Source organism: Podarcis bocagei (genome assembly GCF_964188305.1).
Source record: "Podarcis bocagei genome assembly, chromosome: 3".
Taxonomy (NCBI): domain Eukaryota; kingdom Metazoa; phylum Chordata; class Lepidosauria; order Squamata; family Lacertidae; genus Podarcis; species Podarcis bocagei.
Window position 1 is genome coordinate 28,365,035 of NC_138127.1, and position 22,536 is coordinate 28,387,570.

The 22,536-nt window shown below is 40.3% G+C and overlaps 1 protein-coding gene across 6 annotated transcripts in view; it reads left to right on the forward strand.

Annotated features, from left to right (window-relative positions):
- The window catches only part of ORC3 (origin recognition complex subunit 3), a 37,061-nt gene that overhangs the window by 12,367 nt on the left and 2,158 nt on the right, over nucleotides 1-22,536 (forward strand). For 4 of the 6 annotated variants that reach the window (XM_081187495.1, XM_081187498.1, XM_081187493.1 and 1 more), the window contains 12 exons: nucleotides 1,666-1,802; nucleotides 3,618-3,777; nucleotides 3,971-4,084; nucleotides 4,962-5,095; nucleotides 7,084-7,147; nucleotides 10,025-10,141; nucleotides 12,550-12,629; nucleotides 13,897-14,030; nucleotides 16,286-16,368; nucleotides 17,625-17,722; nucleotides 18,938-19,079; nucleotides 21,564-21,680. In XM_081187495.1, coding sequence (XP_081043621.1) covers nucleotides 1,666-1,802; nucleotides 3,618-3,777; nucleotides 3,971-4,084; nucleotides 4,962-5,095; nucleotides 7,084-7,147; nucleotides 10,025-10,141; nucleotides 12,550-12,629; nucleotides 13,897-14,030; nucleotides 16,286-16,368; nucleotides 17,625-17,722; nucleotides 18,938-19,079; nucleotides 21,564-21,680 — 1,380 coding nt within the window. The remainder of the gene's footprint in view (nucleotides 1-1,665; nucleotides 1,803-3,617; nucleotides 3,778-3,970; nucleotides 4,085-4,961; nucleotides 5,096-7,083; nucleotides 7,148-10,024; nucleotides 10,142-12,549; nucleotides 12,630-13,896; nucleotides 14,031-16,285; nucleotides 16,369-17,624; nucleotides 17,723-18,937; nucleotides 19,080-21,563; nucleotides 21,681-22,536) is intronic. The other 2 variants (XM_081187496.1, XM_081187494.1) reach the window with 1 other exon arrangement.

Genomic DNA, 22,536 nt, shown 5'->3' on the forward strand with positions numbered 1-22,536 from the left:
TCCAATGTACGTGGCTGGGCAGACTTTGCAGGGTATTTCATAGACCCCTTGGTTTTCTAACTGGATTTTATCTTTTGGGTTTCTGAGGATATTGGCTATTTTTTGGTTGGTGCAAAAGGCTGTTTTGATATTGTGTTTATGGAGGATTTTGCTAATTTTATCTGTAGTGCCCTTGATATAAGGAAGGAGGGCCATGCCATTGTTTTCTTCTGTGTCTTGGTTTTTGGGGGGTGTTTCTTTTTGGATTAGCTTCGTAACCCTTCGTAACGGATACCAGCAAAACAGGGTTACGAAGCTAATCCAAAAAGAAACACCCCCCAAAAACCAAGACACAGAAGAAAACAATGGCATGGCCCTCCTTCCTTATATCAAGGGCACTACAGATAAAATTAGCAAAATCCTCCATAAACACAATATCAAAACAGCCTTTTGCACCAACCAAAAAATAGCCAATATCCTCAGAAACCCAAAAGATAAAATCCAGTTAGAAAACCAAGGGGTCTATGAAATACCCTGCAAAGTCTGCCCAGCCACGTACATTGGACAAACAAACAGACGAATAAATGCACGTATCGCAGAACACAAGAATGCCGTCAAAAAAGAAGAAAAAACTTCCTCTCTTTACCAACACATGAAAGAAACAGGACACGAAATTAATTTTGCAGATTCCAAATTGCTCTTTAACATGGAACATCACCACAAGAGAATAATCATGGAAGCCATCGAGATAGAGAAACACCCTCACAACATGAACAAGCGTGACGACACGTCCCGCCTGCCAGACATCTGGAAATTAGCCCTCCCCACAAAAACCGACACCAGAACCAGAGGCACACAGAACGCCATCTCCAATCAACCACACCAGACCCAAACCCAGACCCTCTCCACAGATAAATTACAGACACCATCCAGTAGCCAAACCATAGTGGCACCTCCGGATGCTACACCCCCCTGCAATCCCTACACAGATCTGGCTGGCACAGGGCACAAAACCACAGCTCGCCCCTATACACGAAGCCAAGCCAGAGCACAACTAAGTGCAGTACAGCCATCTTCTCAGAAAAACTTTTCACAAGCTCAAGAGGTCAAGACACGAAAGCTTTAGCAACTAATCCACACCTAATGACCCTCCTAAGTGGTACTCAGAATATCACTCAAGTAATCACTCAAGATATCCCTCAAGTAATTAATGAACAAAAGAAGAAAAGGCACATTAACCTGGGAACTTCCTCTCTGCCCAGAACGTTGGAGGCTATACACCACACCCCCTCAACAGTATTTATAGGAACTCAAACACTGAGACCCTGCTCTGTTCTAGTAACAAGAAGCCGAAAGCACCAGCCTGAAGATGACGAGTGAGACCTCGTCGAAACGTCGCCTAGACACCCCAACTCTTACACGGGAAGACACCCGAAGACACCAAAACCTGCATATATATATATATATATATATATATATATATATGTTAATTACATGTATATTCCATCTCTCATTCACCATGAACTCAACAAAATCTCCTATCCAGGCACTGATTTTAACCCTATTTAGCTTCAGCAAGGTTGCTGCATCATGTTGCCTTCAAACCATGCCCCTGGGGCATTATGTTCGACGAGAGGTTTAATTTTCTTTTTGTACTTCCCCCCCAACATGCACTATGACTTGAAGGAAACTGATACTGAATCTCCATGCCGAAAAAGGATGTACTCTTCCAGACATCTGGAATCTCCTCCAGTTGTAGTTATTTTCAAAGACTTGGAAAGTTTCACAACCAAAGTTCTGCAAGATTTCATATTTATTAGCAGGTAATATGATAGATTACATAAGGGGGCGGGGTTTGTTCTAATTCATGAAATCAACTGATAATCTTGACTCGTGCCGGCATTATTATTATTTTTCTGTTTCATAGTAAGTACAAATTCAGGTTCAGGTTACTCTGTTGTGTCATTTGATGGTTAAATTATAGGCTGGGGGCACAGTGATGTGTACAATTCAAATGTGGAAGCAGACTTGCAGCCCACTCCTATGCCTCCCCCCCCCCAAAGTAAGCCAATAAGGTTGCAATGCAGTGCATGCTTACCTGGGAGTAATATATCTCATTTAACTCAATGGGACCTTTGTTTGAGTAGTCACAAATGAAATTGCATGGTGGATTTAGTTTTTAAAAACAATTCCAGGAAGTGTGCATAGAATAATAGCCAAAAGATATTTAGAGAACAAAATAGGAAAAATCTCTGGGATTTCTGAACAAACACTGGCCTAACGTAAAGAGCTAGCTGAGAAGTGGTCTAGAAATCAAATAAGAGCCTCAGCATAGTTTTACATTTTCTTTTGTTTTTTTTATTGACGCAAGCACGACAGTAACAAAGCCAGGGGCACTTGTTTGTTTTAAATATAAAATAGTGATTAGGCACAAAAGTCAACCTCCTAATTCTGTGAAGGTAGGCTTGAAAGTATGAGTACATTAGTGGATGGAATCTCAAAGCCAGGAGGTCTCTGAGCAGCATCTTCAGGAGCAAGGACTGTGTTTGTGCCCTGCACCACACTTTACCTGTCTTCGCACCAGCAGAGGTAGAATAAATCATGCAGATAAACAAACATGTGAAAGTTGTCTTTGTCTGCATAGTTTACAAAGAATCCAGCCTTTCTTGCTGTGAAGTACAGTGGTACCTCGGGTTACATATGCTTCAGGTTACAGACTCCCTAACCCAGAAATAGTGCTTCAGGTTAAAAACTTTGCTTCAGGATAAGAACAGAAACCGGGCTCCGGCGGCGCAGCAGCAGCAGGAGGCCCCATTAGCTAAAGTGGTGCTTCAGGTTAAGAACAGTTTCAGGTTAAGAACGGATCTCCGGAACGAATTAAGTACTTAACCCAAGGTACCACTGTACTTAATTTTTGCTGCACACAAACTTGTGTGTTTCCTTTGTTCTATATATCACTTTCAGTTATAATTTGAACTTGAGATACAGTTAAAAGGAAAGCTTCAGATTTATTTATTTTTAATCTACTTTCAAATCTATATTTCAGCTGCAGCTCTGGCTGTCCAGATGTTGCTGGACTCCCAACTCCCATCGGCCCTAGCCAGCACGATCAATCCTCATAGATGATGTAGTTCAAGGCTGCTGGTTCTCCATTCTGCCTGCGGTCTTGAACTACAGATAGTGCACTGAGCAGGGAGTTGGACTAAGTGGCCTCCAATCAAAACCCCATGATTCTGTGATAAATGGCACAGCACAACATGTACCTATTAAACTGAGCACAGTGTAATAGCTGTGTTACACTAGCCAACACAGGACTTGACAAAACTCCTCTTTCTGATGTCTTCCTGGGAATGTCCGCCCCTGACAGTCCACAATATGCAGCTGATTAGCTCCATTCTCTTTGGTATGTATTAAGTTGTACATGCCAAAACTAGGATGGCCAGAAGGATTTAAAGGCCACATTCCACATGAATAGAGGGTGTGAATTGTAAAATTATGTTTTTGCTTCCTTGCCTCTTTAATATTGACACCACTGTATTGTTTAATGCCGGGGTGGGTGGTGGTGGAATGTATTGCCCTCTGATCACGATATACAAATTTAATTTTCCCTTCCTGTCTTTTTCTCTTGTGTGCCATAGTCACTGTATACAAGAATTTCCACTGGTACTTATTTTTGGAATTGCCACCTCTCCAATGATCATCCATAAGTTACTTCCTCACACAGTTTCCTCTTCGTTATGCATAGAGCTCTTCCAGTCTCTTTCATGTAAAGAGCATTTGACAAAAGTAATTGACAAGGTAATTGCCTTTAACTACAAAGGAAAAAGTAGTTTTTATTAAATAATATGGTAAAAGTAAATGTAGATTTTTGAATGCAAGGCAACACCCTTTTAAATGTGTCTTGTGTATGTTGGGAGAACCCGCCAAATTATGTAATAAATTGAAAGGAGCAAGGTTTTAATGAATGTTATTTACTTCTTTTTTACTTCAGCTACTCCTGACAAGCCAGTTTCCCTTTAAACTTAGTGAGAAAGTTCTGCAGGTGCTAATAAATATATTTTTATACCATGATTTCTCAGTGCAGAACTTCATCAAGGGATTTCAGGTAAGAACAACACAGTTGATGAACTTTAGATGTTACATTTCTAGCAAACTTATAACAAATAACACTGCAGACTGCAACTGGGTTTCATATTATTGAGTACTTCTACTTACTTCCCTGCACAAACAGAACTGGCATGGAGAGGAGAAAAACCCTTCTCTTTGATGTCTGCTTTCTGTGTACAAAATCCCCACATATGTAATGGCGCTGTTTCATCTAGAACAGATTGATAGGTTACAATCACTCATTTAGCTGGGGATCACGCATGTGTCTTACAAGATTGAAATGAAACAACAGTGGTTTGGCTGATTGATTTCACTCAGAAGAAAAAGGAAATAGGAAATGAATGGGTGGGAAGATAAAATTTGTAAACTTTAACAAAATCTATTGAGCTATTCCTTCAAGAAAATACATGGAGTCAGCATGATATCTTTCTGTAACACTGCTGTCCCAGTGAATAAAATCTATCAGATCAGTTATGTATACATTAATGGGCTGGTTTCATAACTAATCCATCTGGTTGCATTTTGAAAATGTACTCTACAATTGGCATAATTGCTATTTGTTCAGAGTATATAATACTGAGCAGCAGTGGTGTTGGTTGCGGTTGCAGAGCAGGGTGGAATGAAAAAAGCAAAGTGGTTGATTATTGGTCTCTGTGGATAATTATTCTTTTGCCTTTTAGGGAAGCAAGTGATTTCTGTAACCTGATTTACTGCCATATTTTTAAAAATGCATTGCACATGGTTTCAGCTTGATGCTAATTATTTAACAAAATAGATATCTTTTTCCAATTGCTAACAATAGTTCTCATATTTTGAAAAATAAAATTTTGAAATCTCAGCATTGATATGCACTGTGATTACCTTGTTGCCTGTAGCTCTCTCTTTTGGAGCATTGTTATTCCCACCCACTCAGTGTGCTGTGCTGTGAGCTCCAAGAAGCTAGGAAGAGAACAGAAACGTTATCACACAGTCAGTGTGAAAACATTCGAAGACTGCCGTCTTTTAGAAGGTAAAAGATGAAAATAAATCACTGTCTGCCTTTAAGTGAATTTCTTTTCAAGTTTAGCCTTTCTCATGTGGTTATATATGGCTTGTATAGTTGTGTGTAATTTCATATGAGACTGCATGCGTGCTGTGCAGAGAGGACTCTTGAATCTGGTCTTGAAAATGACCATATTCCAATGGATTTATGCATGCATGGGAGACAAACTGTGTTTGCAGCTAGAGGGTACTTTTGCCATTTTTGCTGCAGCCACTTGCTGTGCTGAATGTACAGGCTCCATTTTAAGCCGAAAATCAACTTTCCTTGATAGCAGCATACCTTTAGCAGCATTTCCGATAGTCAAAAAGTTAATCTTCCTGTGCCTTTCCCTCTATCAACTTGCTTTAGTTCCATTTTTTTTACTTCATTTCCAAGACTGAGCTCCCTGTTGTTGCTATCAACCATCCAGACCTTTATCTAAGAGATTCTAAATGAATGGAATTCTAATGGAAATTCTGATTGAAATGAATTAAGTGAACACAAAATTGCACATGGATATATCCCCCGCCCCCCCGAGTACTATCTGTCTGTCTGTCTGATTTGCCACCTGGTACACATAGCCTGGAAAGTACTGTGTTAGATCCAGATCTCAGCTTTTTTGAATGAAACAGCTCCTTCTGTCCACAAAAGCCTTTTGATCTACAGTGAGGGGGGAAAGTATTTGATCCTCTGCTAAATTTTCCCGTTTGCCCTCTGACGAAGAAATGACCAGTCCATAATTTTAATGGTAGGTTTATTGTAACTGTGAGAGACAGAATAGCAACAATTAAGGTCCAGGAGTAGCCTAGCCAGTCTACAGACCTTAATCCCATCGAAAATCTGTGGAGGGAGCTGAAGGTTCGAGTAGCTACACATCAGCCTCATAATCTTACTAACTTGGAGAGGATCTGCAAAGAGGAGTGGGACAAAATACCTCCTGAGATGTGTGCAAACCTGGTGGCCACCTACAAGAAACATCTGACCTCTATAATTGCCAGCAAGGGTTTTGCCACCAAGTACTAAGTCATCTTTTGCAAAGGGATCAAATACTTATTTCACTCATTATAATTCTGTCTTCTGGGTTTCTGGGGTTTTCCCTGTTGTTATTCTGTCTCTCACCGCTACAATAAACCTACCATTAAAATTATGGACTGGTCATTTCTTCGTCAGAGGGCATGCGGGCAAATTTAGCAGGGGATCAGATACTTTCCCCCCTCACTGTAGCTGGGAAATGCCATAGTGGAAAGCGGGAGGGATAAGAACGTAAGAAAAACCTACCGCATCAGGCCAATGGCCCACTTAAGTCCAACATTCTGTTGTCCCAGTGGCCAGCCAGATGCCTATGGGAAGCCTGCAAATAAGACCTTCTTTGGTTTCCAGCAACTGGTATCCAAAAGCCTACTGCCACTGACTATGGAGCCAGAGCATAGCCATCATGGCTAGTAGCCACTGAGAGCCTTATCCTCTATGAGTTTGTTTATTTCTTTTTTAAAGCCATCCAAGTTGGTGACCATTGCTGCCTCTTGTGAGAGCAAACTCTGTAGTTTAACTATACGACTTTGATGGTCTCCTCTCCACCTGCAGTCCCCCACTCCATCTCCAACACTATTCCAGAGGATCCCCCAACTCTATGGAGCAGATTTTTGTAGGGTACATGAAAGAAGGGAGAATTTGCAGAAGGTAGTTTTTCCACCCCTTACACCAGCAAGTGCAAAGTCTAGATCCAAGCCATAGTTAGTTTCTCTTATGTTTAGGAAGATAATATGTAATATCCTTCTTCATCATCATTATTATTATAATTTAGAACATGCGTATTCCAGATGGGACAATAACAACAGCTCATCTAGTATAAACTGGTAGATTCCCAAGGTTCCAAAATGCTGTAATGAAGTCACTTCCTTAAAAAAATGAAAGAAATATTGTATGGTTTGGTTTGGCTTTTCCTTTTTTGAAGCACACTTTTCTTTTCTCTTCAGGTTTGTTGAAAACCAAGTATCAAACAAGCAGACAGTTCTGCTGACTGATGATGAATGTTTAAAGGTAAAATGTAGGCTGAAAAACCCCCTTAAGCTTTTAAACCCCTGAGTTCAAGCATTCTTTCCTACTGTGCTAAACAGCATAGAGTGAGCAGTGGGACCAAGGAGCAGCCCTGCTCCCAGCACTGCTTGCTCCATCTAAGCCCCCCTGCAGTATCCATGCATACAGCAGGTATGTTTGTAGGGAGAGGGGCCTCTTCACATGTAGTTGGACATGCAAAGGTTTTCCCTAGAATCTGGTGATTGTTCAGGGTTTGATGAACATGCGGTCAACAAAATGCATGACAAATCTTTTGGATAACATGCATTTCTGTGTAAAGCAGGAATGGGGAACCTGTCTCAGTGGAGAGCTGCATGGTGGTAAGAGGCAAAAGTAGGCAGAGCAATGAATGTGAATGTTACTTTGGTACAGTAGACAAGTTTCTACACACATGTGCGTGGGCACACACGCACACCCTTTTTATCCTCCACCTGGCCAAGTAAGAAGAAGCATTGGAGTTTGAGGACACCTTCCAGCTGTGCAGAAACACTCAAGGAGGGTGAAAAGCAGGGCCAGTGAGGATATGGAGAAACCTAGAGGGTTGTGTTTGGTCCCCAGCCCTGATATAAAGCCCCCGGATGTTGCAGAATTACATTCCATTGAAGTCTTTCATATTACACATTCGATAATGTGAGCCAAACCCATATTTTCATGTGTTATGTTTAACCAGCCCATTCACTAAGTACGGCTTGTCTCTTCAACCTGAGCATGCATAGGATTATATCCTTCCAGCAGCACTGTGCTACTTTTTTATGTATTCAGAAGTCAATCCCATACAGTTTAGTGAGGCTTACTGTTGAGTACGGAATGAATTACAGCTTCAGATGTTTATATACAGAAATTCATGAGCCTTAGAAAAGTCAACTGAGGTCCAGTTTTTTATACGATATAATGCAGAATTTCCAGAAAGATTTATACCTGATATGCATTAAAATGCTGCTCTGTTGTCTTGGAAGTGAAAGATTCTCTTTGGAAAATCACCCTCCTCAAGTCATCTTTATCTGCTAGAAATCATTCATCAAATGAGAGACAGAGTGGCAAACAAGGGCAGTGAAAGCACCAGTGATTCAGTGCTGCGTCTTTCCAGCTTAGATAAGGCTTTCATAAAACCGAAATTAAATCTTCCTCCTTTGGGAATTGTCAAACTTTATTTCAAAGTTATAACAACGGTTGAACTTAATAGAAAAACCTGCCAAAAACAACCCAATACCATCAAATAGAAGGCCATAGCACAAAATTATCTGTCAGATGCATCCAATAAATTTAGCAGAACTGGCACACAAATGGATTTCCTCTGTATATCTGTAAGGGGCTGAAGATCTCTAAAGTAAATTTTGTGTGATAGGAAGATATAATCTCAGATCATATAATTCTGCTAGAATAGAACAAATGGACTAACTTCTCAAAATACTGACTTCTTCCATCTGCAAATTATAAGAAAATTTGTCGGGCTTTGTTATGGCACTAAGTTTTCAGTCTTTGCCAAAAATTTATGTAGTCTGCTGTTCCCTGTATAAAGGCAGGCATTAAGTGTTTGACTACATACACACATAGTTTTATTTGTTGGCTTTTATAGGAAGAACAATGAGATTCATTTCAGCCAAGAGATAAGAAGTTTGAGCTTCAGACACACAGGGGCACAGCTTGTTGGAGTTGTAAGGCAATCTCAAACACAAATGAACTTCCTACAGGAGATCTTTAATCACGACTAATTTAAGACACATTGATTTCAATGGGTCTGCTCCTAGGTATAGTTAAGTCTTGATCCAAACCATTAAAAGTTTAAGTTGCTTATCATATAATTTTGAAGATTCACTGTTTAAGAAGTAGTTGCTTTATTGAAGACTTTTTATTTTCTGCCACAGTAGTGGATTTCTTTTAAGGGAAGAGAGTCTGTTATTCACCTCTATACCAAACTGGTGTAAAATAATAGTAGTAAAATGGGGAGAATAGAAAAGGTCATTGCTTTCTCTCTGATAGTTGCCACCCACTGCCCTGGATATTGTGGGTGTACTCCTTTACATCCACTAGGAGGCAGATTCTTTGAAGAAAGATTGCCCAGGGATTGGTCTAGGAAGCACCTCTCACTTTCACCCTTGAGCCCGTCTTTCTCCTGCCTGCAAAGTAGCTTTACTTCTGTTACAGATGGTTACTATTATTTGTTCATTATAAGCTAGCTAGCACGTATGAATAGAGTTCATTGTACTCCATTTGCAGAATATAAATAACAGTTCTTTCTACTTTGTGTGTCTCTTCTTCATAGGTATTTAAAACAGCCTTTTCCTGATTTGTCACTACAGAATCATTATTTTGAATTAATTTGGTATTGAATATGCAAAATATTTGTGATGGTGGTTCATATCATCCAGCTTTCTCCCCCAACCCTTTCTGTGCAACAAGTTAATTTTTATAAACCATTATCAGAATAAAAAGGCACGCATCAGAAGTAGAAACAGTTTGTAAGGTGGGGGTTTTGGGGTGGTTGTTTTTTTTTTTTGTTTTTTAGTAGATTGAAAATGCTATCCTGAGTCTGTGTTTAAATGTAGATTATGGCCTTTTCTTTTCAGCCTTAGGGAACAAAACTTTATCTTACTTGGATCCAATCAGCAATAGGGTGGGTGGACATTTTCAAGATTATTTTCTTGAGGACAAGAAACTTTTTTAAAAAAAGTTATTGGCATTCCAGCACAACTCCTAAGACTGTAACCCTATACACACTTACCTGGGAGTAAATTTCATTGAACTTTGAGTAGACATGTATCAAATTGTGCTATAACTTGTACAGTTGGACTTGCTGTAGCAAGTAGTAGGCTAATCAGACATTTTGCTTTATCAATTTAGGAAACAACACAAGAATTGCTGCAAGACCTACATACTTACCATGAAAATTATTTTCCAATTCTGTGTTGTCTTCATGCTTTCACATCTTCTCTTCCCAAGTATCCATTAGGCAAACAAGTATGTACAAATCTTTTCTGCTTCATGTTTTCACATCTTGAGGAGTTTGAATTCATTTTGCAGTCCTGCTGCTTCACTATCTGCAATAGAGCCCAAGCACTATTGAGTTTATTTTTCTTTCTTTTTACTGTTAGCATCACCCAATATCCGTGCATGTACATCCATCTCAGTGTCTTCTTGACTCTGAAGCAAACACTTAGGTTTTTAGGCCTAGTTGTATTGGGTTGCATCTTAACCTGCTGGCCACAAATGGAAAGGCTGCAGTTGGACCTGCAGAGAGTCCTCTGTGAACCAGATGCTTACATGGTGGGAGGAAGAGGTGACTTCTGCTTATCTTTTTCCTACCTCCTGTCCCCCAGAGCTACCTCCTAAACTGTTCAAGATGATCTCCCAAGTGTCTCAAGCAGATTTTCAGAGAGAGGAGATTTAGCAAAAATCATTACCCATGCAGGAAAGCGTTCAGTTCATGGAGTTCTGTTCTGCGTAGCTCTGGAGGATCAAAGATTTGGAGCCATCTAATTGCTTTGGCATCCTTCTGGAAGTCAGTACAGTACTTGAAGGAGCATCTCCACCCCCATCGTTCTGCCTGGACATTGAGGTCCAGCACCGAGGGCCTTCTGGCAGTTCCCTCGCTGCGAGAAGCCAAGTTACAGGGAACCAGGCAGAGAGCCTTCTCAGTAGTGGCACCTGTCCTGTGGAACGCCCTCCCACCAGATGTCAAAGAGAAAAACAACTACCAGACTGTTAGAAGACATCTGGAGGCAGCCCTATTTACGGAAGCTTTTTAATGTTTAACAGACTATTGTATTTTAATATTTTGTTGGAAGCCGCCCAGAATGGCTGGGGAAACCCAGCCAGATGGGCGGGGTATAAATAATAAATTATTATTATTATTATTATTATTATTATTATTATTATTATTATTATTGAAACTGTACTCTAGTTAAAGGGCTAGGAAATAATAAAAGATACCGTATTTTTTGCTCTATAACTCACTTTTTCCCTCCTAAAAAGTAAGGGAAAGTGTGTGTGCGTCCTATGGAGCGCATGCAGGCTGTGCAGCTATCCCAGAAGCCAGAACAGCAAGAGGGGTTGCTGCTTTCACTGCATAGCGATCCCTCTTGCTGTTCTGGCTTCTGAGATTCAAACTATTTTTTTTCTTGTTTTCCTCCTCCAAAAACTTGTGGTCTGGTGCATCTTATAGAGTGGAAAATCTGGTAAATGGTATTTAGAATTTCAGTAATGGGTCGTGGAGTGTGTTCCATAATGTAATCATTATGGAATCAGAGTATTTTATTTATCAGAATATATCAATCAGAATATTTTTTTTCTTGTTTTCCTCCCTCAAAAACTAGGTGCATCTTGTGGTCTGGTGTGTCTTATAGAGCAAAAAATACGGTACATTTCCCAAGGGACAGTTAAAGTAGCTTACGTCTGTAGTGTAGATTTATGCATATCCCATATCACACAAGTGTCCTGTTTGGGGCAGGACACCCTAGATTTACAGAAGCCACTTGGCTTCTGGTGCCAGTCCCGAAGTCCCATTTTGGTTCTCACCACCGTTGCTGCCACAGCCACCAGTGTACTTCTGGAAGCCAGTGCCACACTCACCTGGGAACCAAAAGAGTGCCAAACCAAAAGACGCAAGTTTGTTGGTGCTGCATTCTCCTATTCCTCCGGCACTGCTTCCGGAAGTGTGTGTGTGTGTGTGTGTGGCAGTGGGCAGTGGTGGGTAAAGGGCTGCTGTTGGCAAGATGCGGCGGGGAAGCAGTGTGTAAGTGCGGTGGGATGATGTGGAGGGGGAAGCAGCAGTGGTGCACACAGGCAGGCAGGGGCGGAATGGTGCAGGGGGTGGGGGGGGGGGAGGCCAGCAGAATGGTGCGGCAGAAGGGAGGTCATGTCCTAATTTGCACTCCCAGGATTTTTGAGGGTATGATATTCATCATTTTCCTTTTCCTTACCATCATTTTCAACTGAATTGGTTTTCTTTGTAATCTGGGTCTTGGGCTACAAACACTCTCCCTGCCAGTGGTGGAGCTTCATGCTCCGGCACTGGGGGGCAGAGAGCAGGCGGGGGCGGGGCTGACATGCGTCCTGGGGCGTGGCGCTCTGCCTGAGGGGGCGGAGCGGCCAGCGCAGGCGGGGGGCAGCCGCGATGGCACGCTGCCAGGATCGCGCTGCCAGGGGTGGGGCGCTCCCCCCGCACACCTCTTCCTCCACCAGTGCCCCCTACCCCATTTTAAAGATCTGAATGGTGTTGAGTCATCCACATTTGAGGTCAGTGAGTTCTGAGGACTTCCAGCTTTTCATGAAAACAGTGACAACTTAGCCCTTTGTGTTTTAGATTTTTTTAAAATGCTAAATTTAGTCTATTCCATGCTTGTAAAACGTTCTCTTCTATTTAACAGATCAGAGAGTTATATTGCACATGTTTGGAAAAGAAAGTGTGGGAAACAGAAGAATATGAGTCAGCTATTCAGCTGGTGAGGTAGCCTTCTTTCCATTCTCTTCTTGTGTTTTCGATATTTTAAATGCCTCCATCTGCTATTCAAGAAGAACTCAAGAATGTTGCCAAACAGGAAGCTTTTTTGTAACTGACCGCATTGTTTCTCTTTGATAAAGTGGATGTTTTTAATTTACATTTCTATCCTTTATAGTGGGGTTGCCAGCAGGGATACAGAGCCAAACTCTAATTTTTCATTCATGCTTAGTAACGCTGTGAGGAAAACCATTGAGCTCTTAGTTCTGTTCACTGTATCCTATTACATTTCATCCCCACCCGTTTTCTCCAAGGATTTTGGGACAACAAACATGGCTCCCTCCCCCATTTTATTATGTGAACAAGCCAGTGAAGCAAGTAAAAATGAGTAATTGGATTAAGATACTGAGATTTTGAACCTAGAACTTCCTGTTTCAAGCCTGACACTCTATTCTCACTACATTACTCTGGCTGTCATTGGTGTGTGCATATGTATATACGTACTTTCAGCTATAGATGTGAGGATTTTGAGGGTATGGTTTTGATTTAGAAGTTTTTGCTGTGAGCCTTCCCATCAGGGCTCTTATTGTATCTAGCTATCCCTGGTGACATTTCTGTGTAATTTCCCATCTTCACAATGTTCTTACAGTAGCCCTGAATGCGCTGTGTTGAAATATCTTGAGTTTGAATGAAAGGATTTTTACTAATGGAGAAGATTCAGAATAAAACTATTTGAGATTTGTAGATTATAAAGAGTGGAATCCAGATTAAGTTAATTGAATGTAGTTACCTTTGAAATCACTAGGAACTAAGCAATGGCTAAGTTAAGAGTATCTGTGAGCTCTTAGAGTTGCATCATATATAGTGCACAGTTTTGTAACTAGCCAAGTAGGGAATAGTGGGTTATAGCCAATGCTCAACAAATGACATTCCACTCTCACAACAGGATGTTCCTTTTCTCTCCTCTCCCTGCGGGCCCCCAAAATCTGCACCCTCTGGAACAGATTTTGAGGCTCCACAGGAGAGGAAGAAGAAATTCTATTGCACAAGCAAATGGAACAGCAGCATTGAATACAACCCAGATACTTAAATGGTTTTAGCTTTGTTTCTTAATAGTCCACATTCTTAAACAATAAAACTGGTAGCTTGAAAACCGTTATGAGTTTTCCATGCTTTTGCAAAAATGCTAGACAAAAGGCCAGGCATTCTGCTAAATGCTTCAAGCAGTTTACTGTGTCTGTAATAAGTTACTAACATTGTTGGGCTATTTTTTCAGGATGATGGCCAAGGATGAGTTGGTGGTGATTCTTGAAAAATGTGTGGAGATTATTACTTCCTCTCCTTCAGAACATCTTAAAATCCCTTCAGAGAAACTGAAGCAGTACCTGGACCAATTTAGGAATCTTGAAGGTATTTTGTACCAGTTTGTGTTAGAAATTTAAAGTCCATTCCCAGCATCAGTCACCATTCTCACTGAAAATTTGGAAAATAGCTTCAGTATACTGGGCACCGTTAGAAGAAGAAACTATTGGCAGACAAAAGAATTATTGAAATGTTTGTCACAGTTACAGCAGCCGAGGAAAGTAGATAGTCATGAAGTCTGTAGGCTTCCCAACTTTTCTGAAATAAGTCAGCAGCAGGCCTGTTTAATTTTAGAAAATGAATTCCTGAAGTAGTAATGCAAATAAGAAAGTGGCTGTGGGTTTTTTTGTGTACAGCTAACATGCAGACCTGCAGCAACAGGTCATTGTCATTGTCCTTTTTTTTTATAGGGGTAGCCTAATTTATTTTACTGTACTACACGATTTCTAGACAGCCTGTGATAATACCACAGACCAGCACTGCTTGTTAAGATAAGGCAGACTGCCATTTGCTGAGCATTACTCCAATTAGATCTGCCCTTATCGTACACAGCTTAAACTAAATAGGAGAAATGTTAGTTTTCAGGCCTTGCACTGCCCCTGCATTTGGCCACCTACTCAATAACTGTTGCTGAATAAAAAAAATGAATCTGGTGTTTACGAAGCAGTGGTTTCATTTATGTGGTTTTTGACCTATGCCCATTTACAAAGGTTTTGCTTGTCTGCCTACCCACATTGATAACCAGAGTAACAAAAATGGCCAAATACTGGCTTATTTTTGGATTTCTGGCCCGTTCCTTAGCAAAAGATTTTATACATTTCTTAAATGATACAACTTGAATAAAGAGAACTTTAACTTGAGTAATGTTTACTCTAACTGTCCAGTGTAGGTTGTAGCCAACCCACTCTTAATACTTTAAGAGGACACCTTGAAATCAATGGAGTTAGGTTACTTCTGTGCATGGTTTTCAGTGGGCCTCCTTGGAATATGACTTAGTTGGAGTCAGCACACCACAATTCAGCTGCTGACTGAATCGGTTCACCTCAGTATCCTCAAAGTGTTTATAGCTCTTCTTTACATGAGAGTTGTGTGGTGAAGTGGTTAGTGTCAGGTTAGGACTTGGGAGACCTGGGTTCAAATTTTCACCCAGCCATGAAGCTCACAAAGACCTTGGTCCAGTCACTCTTTCTCAGCCTAAACTACCTCACAGGCTTGAGGGAGAACTATGTATGCCACTGAGTTCCTCAGAGGAAAGGCAAGATATAAATAGGGGCTAGCAAGACTGCTTAAAATTAGCAGTCTGCAGATGTTATTAAAATGTATTATTCTTGGAAGCATTATTTGCTGTTTTCGATGTTCTGAAAAAAGACCCCAGATATTTAACCAGTGACTCTTTTCCACCTGTGAGCTCATCAAAGGGAAATACATAAACAGAGGCGAGGATTATTTTGATTTGTAAGAAATAGAAGTTTTGTGCGAAGACTACATGTATTAGGCAATTGGCAAACATGAGGTTTAAATCTGTTAAAGAGCTTAATGCTGAAACCTCATAATCAAGGGCTCAACAGATGTGAGAATAGAATTGCAAATATAGGAATATGTGAAGATTTTGAGGAGAACCATCTTATGCGTGCCGTCAATGGGAATAGGTGGAAATCATCCAAATATGAATCAGAAAGCTGTAGTTGAGCTCTGTGCTTTATTTTTGTGTACTTTTAATTCCGTAAATCTTTGGTGCTTGAGGCAGTAGAAAATAAGCCTCTTTTCTTTCTAAATATTTTACATAGGGGCAGTGGAGTGGGGTGAGGCACAAAACGTTGTATCCTGCTAAGTTATACTAAGAGTAGACCCACTGAGATTAGTGTAGCTAAATCAGTTACAGCCATTAATATCAGTGGGTCTACTCTGCAGATGACTTAATTGAATACAGCTCCTAAAAGTATATATGTGTGTGTTTAACAATAAACAAAAGCTCTGGAAGGCAATGGAACAGAGCAGTTTAGTTTCCAAGAATGTGCCCAATAAGATTTAATATGGGATTAAGTGATGCACAGGGATTTCAGTCTTGATGCATCTTATCTCTTATTCTTCTTTGACTAGGAAGTTCTTAAGCTGTCCTGTTTGAATGCAGGAAATTGATGGGGGCAGGGAGAGAAGGGGATTGCAAATTTCTCAAAACATATTGTCATCTGTTTTCCACTTAACTGTTTGCACCTTTCTCTTCCTTCCATGGACAGGCAGTAGCAGCTCACATAACCCACACAGTTTTCTGTCTGACTGACCCCCTGTTCTTATTCTGATAGCAGAAGCCAATGGTGGTCAAGAGGAGCCCATCTCCTCACTACAAGAACTTCAGAAGAAGACAGATCTTTATCACCTGCAAAAGGTCAGGCTACCTAGGAATGAAAATATTATTAGCTAGACTGATGGCCGTATTTTAAGCACCTTTGGAATTCAAACCAGATAAAGCGAGCAGTTTCAGCTTCAACACAGTGTGATCTTGAAATTCTGACACAGGCCAATGTAGCGAAGGGACAGGGTCCTCCCCAACCCAGCGTTTTCCTTCTTGGTGTGTTCTTTACCATGCCCATTCTTGTCAAAATATACTGAATTCTCTGAACACCCAGATGTTACAACTTGTGCAGAAGTGGATGATAATATGATTTGATTAATGCTGAGAGTAGGAGTTGGGTTTTGCTTGGCACAAATGTTTTCCTCTCCCTTGTGCAAAATATCGCAGGGTGCAGGTACTAATTGAATTTTGCATTATTGGTAAGTTTTAATCTCAAGGTGCTCCGGGGCTTGGTTTTTTTTTCTTCAAAAGTGAATAATCTGAAGTTATACCAGTAAGAGGCAGCAATTTATGGCTCTTGCTTCACAATAGCTGACCTTGGGCCAGTCACTACTTCTCAGCCCAATCAACTTTGCATATTAGTTGTAAGGACATAGTAGCATGGAACCATGTGCTGAGTTTTGGATGAAAGGTATAATTCAAAGGAAATACCTAGTTAGAGAGAGGCCCATCAACATAAACAATCTCCATTGTTCAAGCATGTGGTACTACATACTCATTGGGAAGGAAGGAATTGATGGAAAAAATCTTGCTACAAAGATGTAGCAGTCACATAAGCACTGGCAGTAACCTCAGATCCTGAGTAATTGAGGATCTGCCATGGAGAGCTAGCCCTTTGGCTCAGCTTGATTGGTCAATCTATCTACAAATCAGGATTGAAGTGTAAAGCAGATTTTAAGAAAACCCAAGAGCTTCACTTGCTTGCTTAGATCAGTATATTATTCTTTCTGTTTGCTGTAATAGAATCACAACTGATGAATTTTAGAAGGAAAGAATTGCCTGGAATTTCTGTATCAGGTGGTCATGAGTTTGTGGAAACTGTGTTAGTTCTAGTCCAATAAAATTTCACTTACATGATAGTTGTTAATACTTGTAAAAGTGCAACTGTACTAGTTAAGGAACACAATACTATTTTGTCATCAAGCTAATCCTCTTTATTATTTATCACTGAAATCCTCAATAATAAGCTTTTTCTTTTCCATTTTAAAAAAATCTAATAACCTCATTAGCATTGCCAAGTGATTTACTCAACATAACTACTTGGAAATTCCTCTTTTGTTTTGCTTTAGACCCTGCTGGAGATGAAGGAATCAAGAAAGCTTAAGAAACTAACAAAATTTGAAATGCTTCGTTTTGAAGTGGTTGACTTTGTAGATGGCCTTGTAAGGTTAGCTTTGCTTTCTTCCTGACTTGGTTATACAACTTTGCGTAACAAATTTAGTTCAACGGTAGACAAAGGCGCGGTTCAGCTGTGACGAACCATGGTTTGTTCAACCAAGGCAAATGTGCACAGCTTCCTTCCTCTAATTCCCTCATCCCTGTGCAATAGGAGGGGAGGGAGGTGCACACACAAGATTCATTCCCAATCCAACAAATCTGAACTAAGCCCAGATTGGAAATGATAAAATTGGGTAAAAAGTATCTGCAGAAAACCACTCTGTTTCATGCCAATACATTGTGTTCTTAACTTGAACTTGAAATTGGCCCAACATTGCATCAGGAACAAAGAATGTTGTCAACTAAATAGCAGTCTGGCAGGATGGAGGGTCAAGGGCAATAGGAGGGAGTAGCACATGATGATAACTGATGGGTGTCATAATAAGACAGCTGTGGAGTGCAGTAGCATTAACTATGGGGGTTGTGGCTGAATAGTTTATAAACATGGCTTATTCAATAAATCAGGGTTTTTATTTGCTTTGGATGTTTTTCAGTTTCACTTTGGTTCATGGAAAATCAACTAAGATCGAAATACAGCTTTAATAAGGAAATCACCTACAGAATGTTGTGTTAAGTAGCTCTCCCAAGAGGAAAGATTGAAAGACAGAAGAAAAAGAAAACAGGCAGAGAAGTTGTTAAGTAACGTGTCACTACAGACTAGGAGACTTTTCATCCTCCTATATTTGATAGGGCACAGATTAGCAAACAGATACTGGACCCAAGTCGCGTTTTTTAAAAGCTACTGAGGTGTGTTTTACAACTGCTGCAAATATGTAGAGGAGTTAAATCTGCACAGATCACATTTTGGAGGAATCTGAAAATGGGACAAAATGTGGTAAATGTTGTGGGTAACAATTGATGACTTTAGTCCTTCAATTGCTAGTCATTTCCATAAAGTGAGATTGCCAGTGGTGTGTGCAGATTGTTTGTAACAACTTGCGAGAGAGAAAGAGTCAGAACTTTTCATTGCCAAAATTACAATGAAAAGCCCCCAATAATTTCTGTTTATGGCATCTAGCCATTTGTCTACATGGTATCAGAGTTCATTGCAAAATGTATATGCCTTGTTGGTTGATGAACACTGTGATTGTAGTAGGAATTAAGAAAAAAATCCATGTGTAATACTAGTCTCTCTCCTGCCCTTTATTCATTGGTGGTTTTTCAGAAATTACCTTGCGCCTGCAGAGATGCAGACATTGCATGAAGTGATGTATTTCAGCGCAGCTAATACCCTCCGTGAACATTTGAATGCTGCCCCACGTGTTGCTCTTCACACTGCTCTCAACAATCCATATTTCTACCTGAAGGTAAGAAATGGGCGGCTAAGCAATGTGCCCACACCCTCCTTGTACCTGGCGATCCCTAACTATGTTTAATGCTGTCCTCCCCTGGCTTCCTTCATTGGGTTCAACATGATGAGCCCCACAGCATCTTATCGCTTGAAATGTTGCTAAATGGTATTTAGAATCTCAGTTAGGGGTCGTGGAGTGTGTTCCATAATGTAATCATTTGAAAATCGTGGCACTGTGCTTGGATCATGCAAAACGATCACAAGGTGGCTGTTCTTAAATACTTGTGAATCATTTTTTTGACTTTGTGAATTGAGTAATCCTGTCCCATGATCACTCCCATGGCTTTTATTTAATAAAAACCTAGATTTTGTAAGATCCATAGACAAGCCTGTCACAAGATTTTTCTCTTAACCTCCTGAGATACTGAAAATTATCTGCTAAAATATCTGTTGCCTGTTGTTATTGAATTTTTCAACGACAGATCTTCTTCCACTGAAGCACTTTTATCAGTTCCTTAATAAAAGTATCCACATGCTGACAAAGAAAAAGGAGGAGACTTTTGCAGGCAGATAGCATTTCCTTTTTTAAGATATATTATAAAAATAAACCTATTTTTATTTGCTGCATTGAGTTAAGTCGTGGAATATAAATTGACAAGAGCCAGGTTGGGAAAAGAATGTAAATTGTCTATGTGCCTGTTTTATTTATTTGATCTTATCAGTTATCTGATTTTATGCAGTGTTACACAATTTAGATGGGAAAAACAAGCTTAATTCAAGTTCCAATATATTTGATAAAAAGCCAAGTCTTTGGCCTGGCATATCTGATTAATTTCTTATGTGCTTTGGGCAACTGTTTCGGGTATCTATGAGTAGTAATCTCTGTTATTCCAGTGCACTACTAGTATTTAATTGTGTTTTGACAGAAAGAAATAGCTTTTCATAGTATGAATTCAGTACATTTTGTTCTTTCATGAATTATAAAACTAAGATAAAAAATTATCTTGATAAATATAACTATAAAAGATGTAGGCTGTATAAAATCTAGACATTACTGATTACATAGATACTATTTCTCCTGGTAATATTATGTACCAGTCCTTGAAGAATGTTAGGATCATGTTTATGCTAATCTCTCCATCTTTTCACATGTGTGGCTAAAGCATCAACTGGGCAAATCCCCAGCTTTACCCACCACAGTGAACCCGCATGACCCCTTTAAGGGGCTATCAACCAAAAATGACTTGCCTCACCTCATCTTTCATTCTAGGTCAAAATTCACAGTCAAAAATTTTCCTCCTGGAGTGCAAGAGGACAGTGTCATAAGTAATGTCTACAGCAGGACCTTGTCTTGAGGGTTAATGGGGCTGCAGGATGTTGCTTGTATTAGATTAGCCTTATTTTTAGGGTTTTGTTTTTTACAGTCAATATTTTATGGAATTAAATAAAAGACAGCTAATTAAGTAAAAACAATAATGACTGGAGATGATTTCTGCACATTTTTATCATTGTATTGATTCTGTAAGAGGCACAGCAATATGTGGAATTTCCCACTGTGTTTCCTCCCAGGTTGGAATGCTGCTAGAGGCCAAACTAGATGTCTTGTCCAGTTTGTCTGCCTGCCTCCTTCCTAGCCTTTGTGCATAGCGTTGTCATACCTAGCCCTTCTCTGACCATCCTGGGTGTCCTCCTTTAATCTTTTGTCAGGCTGTTCTAGGTCTTTTAGTTCATTATCTACCCTTCCCCAAAATGTCTCAGGGCATTTTACAAAAAAGAAAAAGAACAATGGTATAAGTCATAAGGTGAAAAAGGTGTTTAAACCTTAGACAATATAAAATGTCATGTCCCTTCTTTGGGGTCTTGCTGTGTGTGCTGTGTCTCACGTCAAGATGAATAATATACTGCAGCTGTTGGTTGCACTAGACTTTCAAGTAGTAGGGCCCTCACTGCCATCCTGCAGCCCTCCTGAATGATCAGGTGGTTTTCAAAACCAGTCTGTCAGCTAAGAGAGAAAAGCTTTTTCTTTGTGCTTGGTTCCTCCCTAACCCTCTTCTCTCCCAGCTGACCCTTTCCTAACCGCCTTCTCCTCCTTAGCAACCTTTCCCTAGCACCTGTTGCCATGACTCTTGCCCTTCCCAACAGCTCCATTTTCCTGACTGCTGCTACCCGGCACAAATGACCCTATTTACTCTTCCTCACACTTGCCCCAAGGAAAATCCAGAGCTGAGTTGAGAAAAAAGTGAACTGTGTCAGCTGCATACTGCACTTGCAGCTACTATGCCTGGTGTAAGAGCAGAGATGAGTAGATGAATATTTCAGAAGGCTGGATGAAGTTAACAGCTTTCTGACATAGTGGCATACGTTATGATTGTGATGTCCAGAGGTTGGGAAGTGGCTTAGCATAACATTTGCTTGGTGGGTCTGGGATGATGGCGTTATTAGCATATAAATGAAATGTACATGCATAAGTCTCATTCTCACTATGAATTTTGTTTATCAGAATGAATCCTTGAAAACTGATGCAGGGTGCATTTCTAATGCAGCTCCCGATATCTGTATAGCATACAAGCTTCATTTGGAGTGTGGCAGATTAATTAACCTTGTTGACTGGTTAGAGGTATGTGAACATGAATCGATTGACTGTTTCTGTGCTTTGCTGAATACTTAATCTGCTGTTTCTTTCTAAGCTTCATTTGTTTTGACAGCTAAATTGCTGCTGTGTAACGCTCAGAGTCCTCTTTCTTCTTATTTTTCCATGGTCCCAAAATCAGTCCACATAGCCTTCCCAGCTTGTACTAGGACCAGAGTTAAATACAGTAGTACCACTTGCATCTTTGGTAATGCCAAGGGCCCCCAAGGAACAAGCATCCTAGTGTTCCCATCAAGCCTTGCTTTTATTAGTTTCTCTCCTTTTCTCTCCTATTCTCTAAGTGTGAAAGGTGTGCTCTCTTCTGCAAGCTGGGCTGTCACAAAAAGCACCTACACCTTCTTCCCATGGCTTTCTACACAAACCAACAGGGAGAGAAATAGCACCCCTTTTCTTCCCCATAATGGAAAGAAGTAATCCCATTCCCTGGCTTGCGGTTTTTCAGTAAATGGCAGCAGGGTGCTGGTGGTGCATTGTAAAAGCCAAGCTGTTTTTCTTCCACTGAGAATGGAAAGAAGCAGCTTCTGTCATGCAAGCAACATTTGAAGGAAGCACCTCTCATTCCTCACTACTGATTCTTCAACCCCCAACTAGTGAGGCATGAATTGCATGTTATGCAAAGTCCAGCTTTCAGGATAGAAGCCTCCTTTCCTTCCTTCCCCCTTCACTGTGGACAAAAGCAGTCCTGATTTTGTTCCCACTTATTGGATTTATTTCAGAAAGTAAGTCATGCCTCGCTGCAAAAGCCCAAGATGGGAGAGAAAGAAGGGGAACTCACTTCTTTCTTGTTTGTCATCTTTGGGGTTTTTTTTTTTTTTTTTGCAAG